This window comes from Salarias fasciatus, chromosome 6 (assembly GCF_902148845.1).
Source record: "Salarias fasciatus chromosome 6, fSalaFa1.1, whole genome shotgun sequence".
Classification (NCBI taxonomy): Eukaryota; Metazoa; Chordata; class Actinopteri; order Blenniiformes; family Blenniidae; genus Salarias; species Salarias fasciatus.
In genome coordinates, this window is record NC_043750.1 from 5258144 (window position 1) to 5272788 (window position 14645).

At 44.0% G+C, this 14645-nt stretch overlaps 2 protein-coding genes across 2 annotated transcripts; one reads left to right on the forward strand and one right to left on the reverse strand.

Moving 5' to 3' along the window:
• The first annotated feature begins 1500 nt into the window (after positions 1-1500).
• On the forward strand, positions 1501-4547 carry LOC115390738 (protein CutA homolog). Its single transcript, XM_030094727.1, has 7 exons — positions 1501-1579; positions 2334-2399; positions 2539-2687; positions 2829-2888; positions 3182-3227; positions 4093-4142; positions 4231-4547. The coding sequence occupies exons 2-7, from the start codon at positions 2337-2339 to the stop codon at positions 4328-4330; spliced, it is 468 nt and encodes a 155-aa protein (XP_029950587.1). The 5' UTR covers positions 1501-1579; positions 2334-2336; the 3' UTR covers positions 4331-4547.
• A 5040-nt stretch (positions 4548-9587) lies between these two features.
• Positions 9588-13509, reverse strand: sstr3 (somatostatin receptor 3). The gene is made up of 2 exons (XM_030095285.1): positions 12680-13509; positions 9588-10267 (listed from the first exon to the last, which is right to left on the reverse strand). Exons 1-2 carry the CDS (start codon positions 13454-13456, stop codon positions 9596-9598), a joined length of 1449 nt encoding a protein of 482 aa, XP_029951145.1. The 5' UTR covers positions 13457-13509; the 3' UTR covers positions 9588-9595.
• Between the last annotated feature and the right edge of the window lie 1136 nt (positions 13510-14645).

A 14645-nucleotide genomic window follows, 5' to 3' on the forward strand; every position in this document is an offset into this window, starting at 1 on the left:
GACATGCAGTGGAGCTGTATGAGAGCGCCCTGTTTAGGCTCTTAAAATATACTAAATGACCTCGTTAAGAATTAATTATGGACGTTACCCGCTCAGGACACTTGGATTACAGTGGACGAGCAGTATGAAGGAAAATGGGCACGTTTTTGTGGACTTTATGGACCGTTTTTTCTGTCGGCCTCTGTCGGTCCATGTTTGTTGACTATGAAAGTCCCCAAACATCTCCAACTGCCTTTGAAACGTCAAAAAACTGCTCCAGGGTGTTTCTCAGCATGAGGGTGAGTAGAAAATGAGGCCAAATCGTTTTTTGGGTGGAGTATTCCTTTAAAGGTGCCATATAAATAAATTTGGATTGATTGATTGATTCTTTTTTTTCAGGTTTCTGAATTATTTATTGATTTGTGCATCCATCGCAGGAGAACCAGAAAATCTCACAGGCTCATAATATTCACCGCAGATGCAGTATAGAGTCACAGAGTAGCTTCAAGTGCCTGTTTTTGGGCTGAAGGAAGAAACCAGAGTACACATGCACCTGTTCCCACGCCCAACAGCACTCCACCTTTCAAATGGTCTGAATAAGTAAATGTTTTTATCCAATATTTTGACAAAGCATGCTAAATCCTGGATTCTCCTTCCTTAAGTCAAGTGTTAAAATAAAAAATACTGCAAAAATAAAATGAAATGTTGTTTATTTTTGTTTTAAAGGGGAAAAAATTAGTATGAAACATCCATATCACCAGAACTCCTTCAGTTTAGGGTTAAGGTGGGGATTTGCACCAGGAATGCTGCCATTCTGGGCTGGAAAAAGTCACGCTAGATAGACTGTTCGAATGTTGGGCTCCTTTCCAGCATTCAACGGCTTCTGAGAGAAAACTTTAAGAGGATAGCTGCCATTATGTGACCAAAGAGTGAAACAACACTGCTGCTTCCTGGATTTCGACCTGAGACCATTCAAAGGTTTAAGGAGTCTTCATTTCTGGTTTTGGGGTTGCAGTATTCGTTATTATCATCAGACTTTCCAATAAGTAATAGATTTAGCTTTTCTTTTGTTTGCTTGTTTAAATCACATTTGTGTTTGCTTATGCTCCTTTTAATGCTCTTCTTAATCACCTTATTTTGATTTATTTCCTTTATTTCCGTCAAAAAAATTGTGAATTTCCTTGTGTGTGAATGGTGCAGCTGAAATATGTGTCTTATATCCAGAACTTTCCAGAAATAAAACAGTTTAACTGATTGAAAACTTATGACTCCAAGGTCTAGACAAAACTCTGTGTTGGCTGTTTGGTCGTGGAAAGCCTGTTTCTACTTGTTTTTGTCTTTGGACATTTATTGCATAAAAAAAAAGTGTTTCCTTCTTTTCGCCTGCTAAACATATGTTCAAAGTATTTAACGTGTGTTTCGTGGGAGGCTGCGCTTTAGTGTGAATTTCATTCAGGCGGAAAGGTTTAAACTAGTATCTATTGCTGAAAACTGTCAGCACGATCTGGCAACTTCGCCGCTGGTTTGCGACACTTTCACAAACACGCCGCCGTCACACTTTACGGCCTCCGGCTCGCTGCTCGCTGCACAGAGACGTCAGGTCTGCGAATAAAGACATTTTCTTCTAAATATACTGACTTATTACTCAGTTTACCGCGTTATTATCCCGGTTTAACACCTTTCTGTGTCCGTGTCGCTGTTGCAAAGCGTCTTTATCTTCTGGAAATACCAGCTAAAGCTCACACGTGCTAACTATTATTAGCCGCTCCGCTACTTTTAAATATCTGAAAAGAGGCATTTTCTGCACTTTCTGCAAGTAAATACGTGATTTTTGAAACTGTGAGCACAGTTACGTCGGTTACTCTGTGGTTTTACTCAATATTGTGTGTTATTTTTCCTTAACTATACAACTCGTGCCTGTTTATTAGGATACAAGAGTCAAAAAAGGGCAAAATATCAACAATATGAGTAAAATTTTGACTTCTAAGGTTCATTATAGTGGTGTTATAATCCTTCATGAATGCACAGTCTGATTTCAGCAAAAATTAAAATAATAAAATCAGTAAATGTCATGAGGAGGTTTGACCAGATGTTGTGATGTGTTTCATTTTCATGATCATCCTTTTGTCTCTGTCTTGGGAGGCTCTGGCCTTGGTCTTTTCTTGTTCTCAGCTCTTTAAAATCTTGGTCTTGACTGCAACATTATAGAGACATGACAATCATTTTCTGCACGTTCTGTACATTTAATGGAGTAATTTGTATGTGAAAGTTTCCTCCTTGCCAAACTGCATTGAAAGCATGTGTGTGCTCTGTGCTGACTAACTCTCCAGTGTGTGTGTTTCTAACCTGCTAAGGCGATGCGCATTGGACTGCCCGGCACAGAGACGCTGCAAGGTGGATCCTTAAAGGCTCTGATTGTGGTGAGCATGTTCACTCTTTCTACTCGGCACATGACAGTATGCATTTTGGTCGTGCATGGAGTCCCGTGCCAGCTGTGGTTATGTAGACCTGCACTTTGGATTTATGTAAACTAATTAACAAGAGTTTTCTGTTTTCCAGACGGTGCTCCTGAGCGGGTTTATGTTCCAGCTGCTGAGGACTGTCGGACTGAGGGCGTTCTCCATGGCATCCGAGACGTACACGTCGGGCACGCACTCCGCCGCCTTCGTCACCTGCCCCAACGACACAGTGGCGAGAGACCTGGCCCGGTGAAGTTCTGCTCAGCTCATTGTTTTTTTCTCTTCTGGAGAAAATGAGAAAGTCACAGATCTCTTGAGACGTCAGCGGTTGGACTCCGGGCAGCAGGAGGAAGGAGGGTTTTCTCATGATGCTGTTCTTCCGTCCCTCAGGGGGATTGTAGAGAAAAAGCTCGCAGCTTGTGTCAACATCGTGCCAGCAATCAAGTCCATGTAAGTTTTGGCTTTTTGAAGATTCAAGACTAAGACCCTGTAAACACGACAACGTTTCAAGTGAAGTGCAACCTTTTTTACACTTTTGTTTCAGAAAACTTTTGCATTTATATGGAAATGTTTTAAAAACAATGTCTGTTTATACGCTAACAGCCAAAATGCTTACATGACGTAGATAGCACGTCAGGCCACAAGATGGTGCTGTTGGTTGTAATGAAACTACACACACCCACAAACTGTTTTTCTACAGAACTATCAGGGAAGATTGACATCTTTTTTTTTATTAACTTCAGATATGAATGGCAGGGGAAGATTGAAGAGGACAGCGAGGTTCTCCTGGTGAGTGAGGACGAGCTTTGTGATTCAGATGTGTTGTTGGTGCGGCGCTGCAATACATTAATTTAAACATCCTTCATAAAGAAGGCCTCGGTGCTCCTGTGGAGGCGGAAATCAAGTGTGACGTTGTCGCTTTGCTGCATTTGCTGGCAGGAAAGTAGAAATAGATGACGCTGGAGTCGAAATCATTCGTTGATCTGACATTTGCGTGAACAAAACGTGTGCAGACAGTGGAAAATATACAGCTTTCCTTCATGATCAGTCTGTATTTTGAAGCCAGACTAAGCTGTGCTTGCTTTGATTGATCAAAAAGTTGATCAGAAAATATAAAAGTGACTGGATTTACAGCAAAATCATCCGAGAAAGAGAGAAAGAAGCTCGACTGAATGGAAAATATCAGCCATCGCTTCTCCTTTCTCTTAGCTCATATAATACTTTTTATCTATGTTAGCTATTATATTGACATTCCAATCTATTTTAGACATTTTGTTTCCCCAAGATGAAGACTGTATTTTAAACCGAGCCCCGTGCTTCATATGGTAAATGGATGGAAGAGATGGAGAGTTAAAGTTTAAACTGAGAGGAGCAGAGAGGTGATCAGAGAGGTGAGCTGTGACTTGTGGCAAAAACGCAGAGTACATGGAGGACATCTGTGCACAGGGAGCACATGGAAACTCCACACAGAACCCGGGAAACCATGGAAACAGAGCTAACCACTGCATGGATCCTTCATTCTTCTTACCTGGGACAGTTTACAGGAGTTCAGACTCATGTGAAACGTGTTGTACAGATAAGAACTGGGAATTCTTTAAGGTCCTGCGTCAGTCAGAAGTGTTGAGGCTGAACTTTGTCGCTTCTCTTCATCCAGATGATTAAAACCAGGAGTTCCAAAGTTCCCGCTCTCGCCGAATACGTCCGGTAAGTGAGGGAAACACGGCGCTTGAACCAAGCCCCCACTGCGTCAGCAGAGTTTCAGCTCCGATGTTCTCGTCTTGACGCTGTGCAGCTCCAACCATCCGTACGAAGTGGCCGAAGTCATCAGCCTGCCCATCGAGCAGGGGAACCCGCCGTACCTCCGGTGGATCGGAGACGTCGTGCCCGAGTGAAGGCGGATCAGGAGGAGAGGGAAAGTCCAGCCTGATGCATTCTGAAAGTTCAAATCATCATTGTTAAATCAAGCTTAAAGGAGAAGAAGTCCAGTGTGTTTGTTTTTTGTACATGAGTCTTCCCTTCAGCGTGTTTACCTGCAGGGGGCAGCGTTGGCCTCGGTTCAACTCAAACTGAAGCATTGAGGTGAAATAAAGCTGCAGACTGATGTTTGGTTTTCAAGTCTTTCTTTGTGAAAACATTTACATGCATGACATTGAATTCTACACACAGTTGAAGTTTGCAGTGTTCAGATCATGAGATTTTTTTTTTTTTTCCGCTCACTGGTGTCACTGCGGTACATTTGGCTTTAAAACTCCACCGAAGCCTCGACGACACTGAGGACACAACATCTTAAAGCAATCTGTGGATCGAGCTGGATCCACCGGCAAAGACAAGTAATACAAAATCCACAGTACAGGACAAACACACTCCTACTGTCAGCCGACGCAACAAACCTGCTGTCTTCATACGGGAATCAACGTTTCTATGAGGAAACATAAAGGATGTCCGTCACATTCCAACAGGCCCGGACTCATCTTCTACCATTAAATTAAAGTTTGACGCGATAGAAGCATGAAAGAGGAGAGGTCAGCGTTCAGGCGTGTCCATCATGTCCTCGTCGACTCCTGGCGCCGTTTCAAAGAAGCGTCGTTTGTAGATCTGACATCTGCATTCGTCACCGTCGACCTTCCCCGTGAGGCCGCGGCCTCGGATCGGCGCAGAGAACAGCTCTGCTGATGAAAGCTGGCTCCACTGCGGCCCACGTTGCACAGAAGAGGTTTGCTTTCACGCTGCAACGTTTTGGAAATGAGGTCCGTTTCCACGGAGATGGAAACCATGTAGTGAGCGTGTCAGGCCACTAGTTGGCACTGTTGGTTGAAAACGCACAAAAGTTCTATATTTCAGGATGTTTTCATAAATTTCCACCTCGGGAGCCATTTTCTAAAAGTTGAATTTTTCACCCAAAACACAACAAAGAGGTTTTCTTTTTCCGCAACTTGAAAACCTTGTGGTGTAAACAGAGCCTCAGTACAGATTCCATTCAGGTCATTAACTCCAAAATCTCCAAACATTCCTTCAACAAACAAAAACACACATCTCAAGAGTCCTAATTGTAATTTCTTGTATCACAATGCACACATTCAAGTACTTTGCAATACTATTTCACATATACTTCTGTATTTTAAAATTCTGTGTTTCGATCAATATTAAAAGCTTTCAAACCTTCCATATTTTTGTCTTTAAATTGTCAGCTTTGAGACTGTTTTACTTCGATTGTGGTGTTTTTGTAATGGCTTCTTGCATGGGTATTCATTGTGTGCTTTTTGAGTTGATATTTGTCTTCAAATGTGGCCAGAACTGCCATAACCTCCCTCTTAATAGCGGCGATTTAACACACTCATAAACAGTGTTTGAGTCAACATTTAAGAAGTGAACGCTAGTTTTTAATAGTTGCTATCGGCATCAACACTGTTATAGCTGCTGAAGTTTCCTTCGAGCTTGTTTCTGTTTTGATATTATGTCTAACTGGAGATGACTGTAGACCTGTCTGACTCATTTCAGTGTTGCTCAGTTTTGAGCCGGAACTGAAAAATAGTGCCTTCATAACCTTTAAATTTAAACTTTAAAGCTTTTCTTTGTTGGAGTGCAGAGAAGAGAAGATGAAAATGTTGATATTTTCACTAAACCAAACAGTTACTTTTGAAAAATGACGACAATCTCAACATGAAGCCAGTGTTGATGAAACTTTCTGCAGGAGAATACAGTTATGACTGCTGAGAGAAAAAAAGAAAAAGGTTTTATGAAAATTTCTGGGCCAGTTTGGAGCCTATTGAGAACTGGTTTTGGCCCACGGGCCTTATGTTTGATGCCTCAGCTCGAAAGAAAGAGTAGCTTCACTTTATATGGGCTGGTTGCTGCAGTCTGTGGTTTATGTCTGGCGCTCACTGCTGAAAAAAGTTGCATGAATTTTTGCAATTGATTTTCTTAAAATATGTAATTATAAGCAGGGAAGAGACTTCAAAACCAAACTCTGAACCAAGATCTGCAGAATATATGACCCTCACGGTTATCGTGGTGTCAAAATACAAAATACACATAAAGATAAAGCGCAGTAAATTATGTTTCACACATTCATGCTCTGCAATTTCACAATGACAGAATTTCAAATATCAGTGATTCATTATCAGTAATTCACAAAGACATGAGAATAAATACCAACCGAGGAGTGCAGTTTTTTTTTTTTTTTTAAATAGAAAAACCCATCAGGGCAGAGAGATGTTGATATCTTTTATGGTAACCAAAGTTAAAGAGTAGCATGAATTCAAATGTGATCTAGTCTGTCAGGATCTCATCAGGACTTGTTTTAATGTTTTAAATTGATTTCATAGCATATCATGGACTACAGCTACTAGAAACAAATATTTCTTTTCTTTTTAATTCGGTGCAGCTTTTTTAGGTTCAATTGTACCAAGAATTTAAGATGTGCTTGGAGAAACTGGGGGTAAACTGACATGAAACTAAAATAGCACTCATGAAGCTACACCGAGCCAAAGGTGGAACTCGAGACGCGCCGATACCACTTTTCTTTTTTTTTTTTAAAGTACGGGTCCTAACATTTAGCCATGTGCCGATACTGAGCTCTGATCTCAGTTTCCTCCTGGATCCACTGACCTGTTCAACTGACGAGCAGCGTCGGGTTAAAGCTATGGTGCGTAACTTCGGTCGCCCTCTAGCGGAATTCTGCGTTCTTACAACAATAAAGCCGGCGCTTCCACATGACGTACGCCCAGCTGTCCCCGGTGTCCCCCCTCCCCCTCTCCCCCCAACCGCTGCCACGGTGATTCGCGTTTCCACAGCGCAAATCGCCGTTGGGAACGGTTTTTATTCTGTGTGAATAAGGACAGCTGGTGAAAAAAAGATGGACTCTTCGGAAGAGGTAATTATTGTTTTTTTTTTTTTTTTTTGCCAAATAATAAAGTACTTATATAATTACAAACCAAGTCACTTACTCATCCAACAGCAGCAAGGCAACATCTGTGTCTGCCCTCAGCCCAGTTTCTGCTTTCAACGCTCTCCACCGAGGAAAAGCCACGCCAATGCAAATCCTCGTTTGCCTTCTCCGTCGGTCACTTTCCTTCTTCGCCAGCAGTCCTTCTGCCGACCGTCCAGGCTTTTTTTTGGTGGTAGGATCCACTTCAGGACTCTTTCTCGGCCGTTTCTTTAGATTATCCGCCATGTCGCTTCCTCATTCTGCCTGAGCTCCTGCCTGTTGCTATGAGACCCTCTGTGCGTCCTCCCCCTCCCTTCTTGTTGTGACGTAAAATGCGTAATTTACTGCGCGCCAGCGCGGGAATGTCGCCAGTCGACACGCAAAGCAAGAAATATATATATTGAAAAATCCCGCGAGATGTTAGAGGAGCCGACCGGCTTAATCTGCATTTTGTCATCTCCACTAGTAGTGACTTGGCTAAAACGGACATTCATAGACGTTTAAAGTTACGCACTATAGCTTTAAGTTTCTGGTGTTGCATGAACTGACTTTCGTCTCCTCTTGATACGAGAACTCTGTGCAGTGTTGGACCCTGTGCTGGTATCGGCATCGGTATCAGTGCATCCCTACATACAACTAATATGAATAAAGGCTGCCGTTTGTGTTGCTGCACTTCTCCCAGGTGGTGATTAAGAGCAAACTTTCATTAGTTTTCCTTAACAGGGACTAAAGCATTACTTTAAACATGTGTTGTTAATGACATACATTCACGTTCTCCTCGGTGAAGACGTGTCAAACTGTGAGACATGTTGGCAGAAGCTCCACCTGTGGGCTGCTGTCAAAAAGCCGAAGCGGTAAAAGTAAACACAGCTGCCATTTTTCATTTCAGAACAGGTCATTAATTGTGTTTTCTCCCACTGGGACGTGATTCATGCAGTGCATTAGCCATTTCAGCACAAGATGTTCTTAATTGGAAAAGTGGCAGTCTTCTTTCAAACACGCACACGGAGGCAAGTGAAGGTCTTTCCATGGTGATGTGGTTGCAGATGTGAGCCACTCGGTTTTTTTGCACGGCCTTTTCGCGGGTTCCGTCGCCTCCGAGGTACCACAGGAACTCGCTCTCTTCATGGCACTTGAAGCTATTTAACAACATAGAGCGTTCCATTGAATTGTTTAGCTAATAAACATGAAAACCTGTTTCTCAGGATGGTTCATCCGCATCGACAACGTCACACTGTTAGATCACACAAACTGGCACGACAAGCAACTCGCACATTTTAATATACACAGGTCAGCCAAAGGACTGGAACCTTCAGCCTTGATCTCGGCTCTCTGAGGAAAAGACCCATCCAAAGCTGTAAAGGTCCTCAACGCTGATCAGGTACCAGAACATCAGCGGCAGGTCCTGGAGTTCAGGATTAGACTGGTTTGGCCAACACATCTTACAGATAATGAGGTTTAGAGTGTCAGTATATCCGAATCATCTCAGCAAAGGGCTGAAAGAGGCCACGGCCATCGAAACACCCTTTCTATGGATTGGTGTGTGTGAGCTGCAACATCGTTCATGTGGACAGAATTACACGAAGTAAAGTCAAAGGTTTTCCAGGAACTTTGGCCAAAGCGTCGCCTCATCTCCACCAGTTAGCTTTTTCCCCACAGTGTTTTATGTTTTCCCCAAACCAGACGAACAAATCCAGCTGCTCTGGGTGATCGACGATCGACGACCCAGTTTTAAAGTCTTTTTGTTGGTACTCTCAATGGTGGAGCGGTTGACCTGTCTGGTGTGTGTGTGTGTGTGTGTGTGTGTGTGTGTTGGGGGGGGGGGGGGGGGGGGGGGTCATCTTCTAAGACATAAACAAATAAACAAGTCCAGTTTACCTGATTCAGTCGCCCAAATGCATCAATGAAAATATGCACAGAAATCGTCCTTCAGATCAGACCAAGGTTTGGTTGTTCGCTCTTTTTGTTTGGGTGGGTTGTGTGTGTGTTTGGTAACGCCTTTGTTCATTGATGTTGGTTGAAGTTTACACCTGGACCCTTTAGTCCGAGTTCCACTCTGACTGTTGTCTGCTGTGAAATGCATTCTGCCTCTTCACTGCAGCCTCGGTATCAACAGGCTCTGTTCCACATAATGGAAAACACTCGTGGTTCTGAAGTGGCGGCTGGACTGTAGGCACGCCAGACAAACGGCAGGTCAGCCATAGCTTCTGAAATGACCTCTGACCCTCCGCTACAGGTAGCTGATATCAAGCACAGCCTGTTTGTCTGGGTGTTCTTCGGAGTGTGACGTGCCGTTTTTATTTTTTGATGAGGCAGCTGTGACAGAATCGCCGCCTGCACTCAGCTCAGGGTTGCTTCTCTGTGCCGCCTCCGTCCTTGAAATGTCTTTTATTCTATTCTGATTTCCATTTTGTGAGGTTCTACATATTTCTTTCATCTGCACAGCTCCCTCCAGTCCATTTGTTCCCACCTCTTCGTTGTTTCCACCGCCGTCGTTCGCCCTCACGCCAGTGACCCCCTTGCTCTTTTGCACCTGAAGCGCAATGCCCCCCCACTCCTCTGTGGGGCGCTGCACCTCGGTGCCCGTCCGCTCGTTGCTCTTCACCCGGCGTGACGTTCGGCACAGGGCCTTCCTGAAGCCCCTCTTGAAGTTGTCGGACAGAAACCCGTACAGGATGGGGTTGGCGCAGCTGTTTGCGTATGAAAGCACCACGACGAAAAAGTAGAGCCCCCGGAAGTCTCCGGGCAGGACCACCAGCAGGTTGAGGATGTTGAGGGCGTAGAAGGGGAGCCAGCAGAGGACGAACACCGCCACCACCACCACAACCATCCGCGTGATTTTACGCTCGGACTTCCTGCGTCTGGAGGACGTGGCCTGAGCGCGTTTTCCAACACTTCGCACCTGAGAAAGGAGAGAAACGGGACGGCGAGTCAAGGAAGACTGCATCGCTAACGTTCAGAGGAATTCACACCACCGCGCTCTGAAAGCAACGTCGGGAATGCTGGAAATGATGGAGGTTTCATGTTGGGCCCAAGCGCCAACCTCCGCTGGTAAAACGTGAAGATAATGCAGAAGTGTAGAAAAGTTGTAATACCATGGAAATTCCAGCAGGGGGCGATGATGTTGGTTTGAAAACAAGCCCGGGTCTCATTGGAACCCATTCAAAAAGGTCGATTTTCAGATTGCAAATAAACATAAAAAGCGTCCGGTTCCAGAACATGTTCTGGTCTCTGTCACTAGTTTCTATAACCCAGTCGTCTTGACTAGACTCTGATTTTCACATGAATCTTCTGTTGATTTTATTTTATGAGTTAAAGTTCTGCATAAATCACCCTATGACAGCCTCTGTTCCCGTGATGCGGTCACTTGACAGGCTGGACCAATCACATTAAATCTGGTTTAAAAAGTTTAATATGGAGACGACTTGCTCAAATCAACAGAACGGGGTTTCAGAACGCTGTGGGCGACGTCACATAAGTTTTTGTCCATCTTTATATACTGTCAATGGCTGGGCCACTAGTGGGGGCAGCTGATTGTTTTGTAATAAAACCAGAAAACAATACGATACAAACATTAAGGACAGCGAGTGCGACGACATTCGTGTGGACAGATAACAGAAGTTGGATTACTGTGTGACCCTGAGCTATAAAAACGAGCAGGTTCCAGGAGAATCTGAGCTGGGAGTCGTGACACTCTGGAGGCCATTGTTGTTATTATCCATCTACATCTGCCTCTACATGTGCGGAAGAAATATTGACTCAGCAGCACCACTTCAGAAAATGTTGTGTTTTCACCCATTCACTGCTGTCTTTCCTGCCACAGAGACCACACACAGACCGAGTGGTAGAGAAGACGGACGGAATCAGAACGTTATGGAAAAGTTGTGTTTTCCCCCGTTTCCATGGAAATGGAGCCGGAGCTTTTATTTCCCTGTAATTCTGTTTTCATAAAGTCTCATTTTCAGTGGCTACACACCTAAAATACAACGGAAGTTTTACCTTTTCACTTGAAACTTTTTCACAGAAACAGGGTCTTAATGTGATCTATGACAAAAAAGCTTCTTTCTAAAGTCATTAAATGAAAAAATGTGATTCGAAATGATATTCAACAGTTATTTCAACACACACACACACACACACACATTCACTTTAGTGAAAGTATCTGTTGAACATTAAAGTGGACTGACTGGGCTATGGAGCAAGAGTTTTTCTCCACAATATCATCACAAAAATGAATTAACCTTATCACTAAATTCTTCTTATTAATGGCAGAAGTGCCCTCAGCGTCATTCATTTTATCAACAACCCTTTCAATTAGGATATTAGTATTTTCCACCGGAGTCCTCAATACCAGCCGCTTGTTCTCTGCTCAGCAGCGTTATCTGAAGCGCACGTCCTTATAAATGAGAGAAAACTACACTTTTAGTAAAATTGCATTTGGCATTAAAATGATGAGGAGGTTTTCATTTGATTTGAGCTATTGTCACTGCTGCTTTGGAGAGTAATTTCAATTCCCTGTGACTGGTGCACATGACGACGTGACTGGAGGGCAACAAGGGCAAAACACAAGCTGGGGAAATGGCAGCTGTGAGTCTGGTTGTTTGGTTGGAAACAAAATAGTCAAAGATATATCCTGTTTACCTCCTGATTCGGGCAGAGAGTATTACTTCAGCCACACAGGAGCCATGCTCTAAAAAAAACAATCACAGTGCCTGAGATGTGGGGACAATTGCCACTGACAGCAAGAAAAGGAGGGGGATTAGGCAGTTGGCTGAACAAACAACACAATCTGTTGCTGAAATCTGTTGAAGTTTGGACTGTGGGTCTGCTGTTGCAACATTGTCGTGTATCTTTTTCACTAATCCATCAGTAAGACGTCAGCCAAGCCAGGATGAAGAACAAATAGAGATTTTTTTTTTGTGGAGAAAAACAGCAAATATCTGAAGTGGCCTTTGTCTTATGAAACAGATTCTATGATTATGACTCCAAAAGGTCATTTTAGTGTTTTGGATGAGGAGAGCCTCCTTTCTACAAATCATACATCCTAAATGCTACTGATAAGAAAAGGCATTGTATTCTATGAAACAAATAAAAAAACATTTTTTTAGGACTTCAGTATGAAGTTTTGACAGGGATATGTAATGACTCCTCAGGTATCCAATAGAAGTACTTAATTTACACGACAAAAGCTTTTTAACCTCCATGGATCCAGACAGCTGCCTCCAAAACATTTTACATTTGGCGACCCCGTTTTTCTGACTCGTGACAGAGCCACAGCTGCAAAGAGCTTCAAACTGCGAACACTCGTATGTACCTTGATGACGATCAGGAGGTAGCACAGGCAGATGACGGTCAGCGGGCAGAAGAAGCCCACGGTGCAGGTGTACACGATGAACGAAGTCTTCCACACTTCCGCCGGCTCGGGCCACACGATGCTGCAGTTGCCGTCGTCCTTCAGCACGTCCGCAAACACCACCACGGGCAGCACCACCACAAAGGACCCCGCCCAGACCGTGGCGCTGATGGCCTTGGCCACGCGGGGGCGGCGCCACCAGGAGGACCGGATGGGGTGCACCACAGCCAGGTACCGGTCCACCGACATCACCGTCAGGCAGAAGATGCTGGTGAACTGGTTGATGGCGTCGACCGTCATGACCACCCGGCACATCAGGGATCCGAAGGGCCAGGACAGCAGCGCGTTCTGCACCGCCAGGAAGGGCAGGCCCAGCATGAAGAGCTCGTCCGCGATGGCCAGGTTGAGGATGTAGATGTTGGTGACGGACTCATTCTTGGTGTAGTTGACCACGACGTGGATGACCAGACTGTTTCCCACTAGTCCAACGACGCACACGATTCCATAAATGAGAGGGATGAAGATCCCGGCCAGGCCGGGGAGGGAGTCGGGGCCGCTCTGACTGCAGTTCTGACAGGAAGCGTTCGGAGGGAAGGCTGAGTTGAAACTGAAAGGCGGCTCGGAGGGAGTGGAGAGGAGCAGGAAGTGGGAGTAGGGCGGTGCAGAGACGTTTCTCCACGCAGCCGGAGACGATTCCTGAGGTAGCAAAGAGACCTGGGTTGCCTGGATGAGCTCCATGGAGGCATCAAGGGATGATAATCCAGAGAGGTTGGTGGGATCCCATCAGAGACTGGTCAACGCCCCTGAAAAACAAAGCAGAGTCAGACCATTCATCTCCACTCGTTCACAAAGTCAACAACTTCTCTGCACTGCTGGTGTGGGTGTTCACTAATGTGGCTAATGTCACTAATGCCCATCTGGATATCCTGACTTCATCTACAGCCCAAAAAGTGTGTGTGTTGGAGTCAATGGTGTCTGTAATGACAGCCGTTGTGAATGTGTTGACCCTGTGATGGACCAGCGGTGTGTCAAAATCAAACTCGATCTTTCCCTGATGGAGAGGCCACCAAAACACTTAATATGTGCAGTTTATTAAACTCTAAAAGTAATAGAATCAACAAAATGTCAGGAAACAACAGTTTTGACTTCAGCTTTTTTTTCACACATAGCTGTGCACAGCCTCAGAACAAACAGAACAAAATACATTTGCAAATATCTCAGAGTACAGCCATGATTGAAAAGGAGCAGGAAGAAGAAAATCTTATATCTGTCCCTGTCTGAAACATAAACACAATGACAGATGGTCTGCCAGCCGAAGACTTCAAAATCAATACTCCATCACATGAAAAACTTCATTCATGTATTTACAATCTGTATAAGAGCCTTTTTTCAAGTTCATATTCACAAAATATTCTATGCTTATAGGTTTTTTGAAAAAGAACAATGCTGATGCACATTTTCAACTCTGTCTGTAATTGGCTCCATAATCTGACGCCACATCTTGAGATGGCCGTCTGCTTTAAAGTGGCTCTTGCTATTTGATGCTTAAAGTGATATTTTGTTCGACTGTTCTGATCTTCTGAACTGAAAATAAACAATTTCCGTTAATATTCTGATAACACTTTACTTTTAGCTTTGTAAATACAATAACTCATAATGTGTTTAACGCAACTAGATCTTTAAGTTTCACCCGTCTTAACTTTAGAAACAGAAAATAAAATCTCTATCTGACGTGCTGCACAGTTAGTGAATCAGGCCCGTCAGCCAAGTGTTTCAAAACCACTCGAAATCAGAAAACATTCTGCAGCAGGCAGTCTGGAGCTGAAGCACAATTAATGGCAATGGACACAAATTAATATTTCTCGGCCACAGATTAATATTTTGTGTCCACAAATGAATGTTTTATGACCTAAAGTTATCCCTTCAT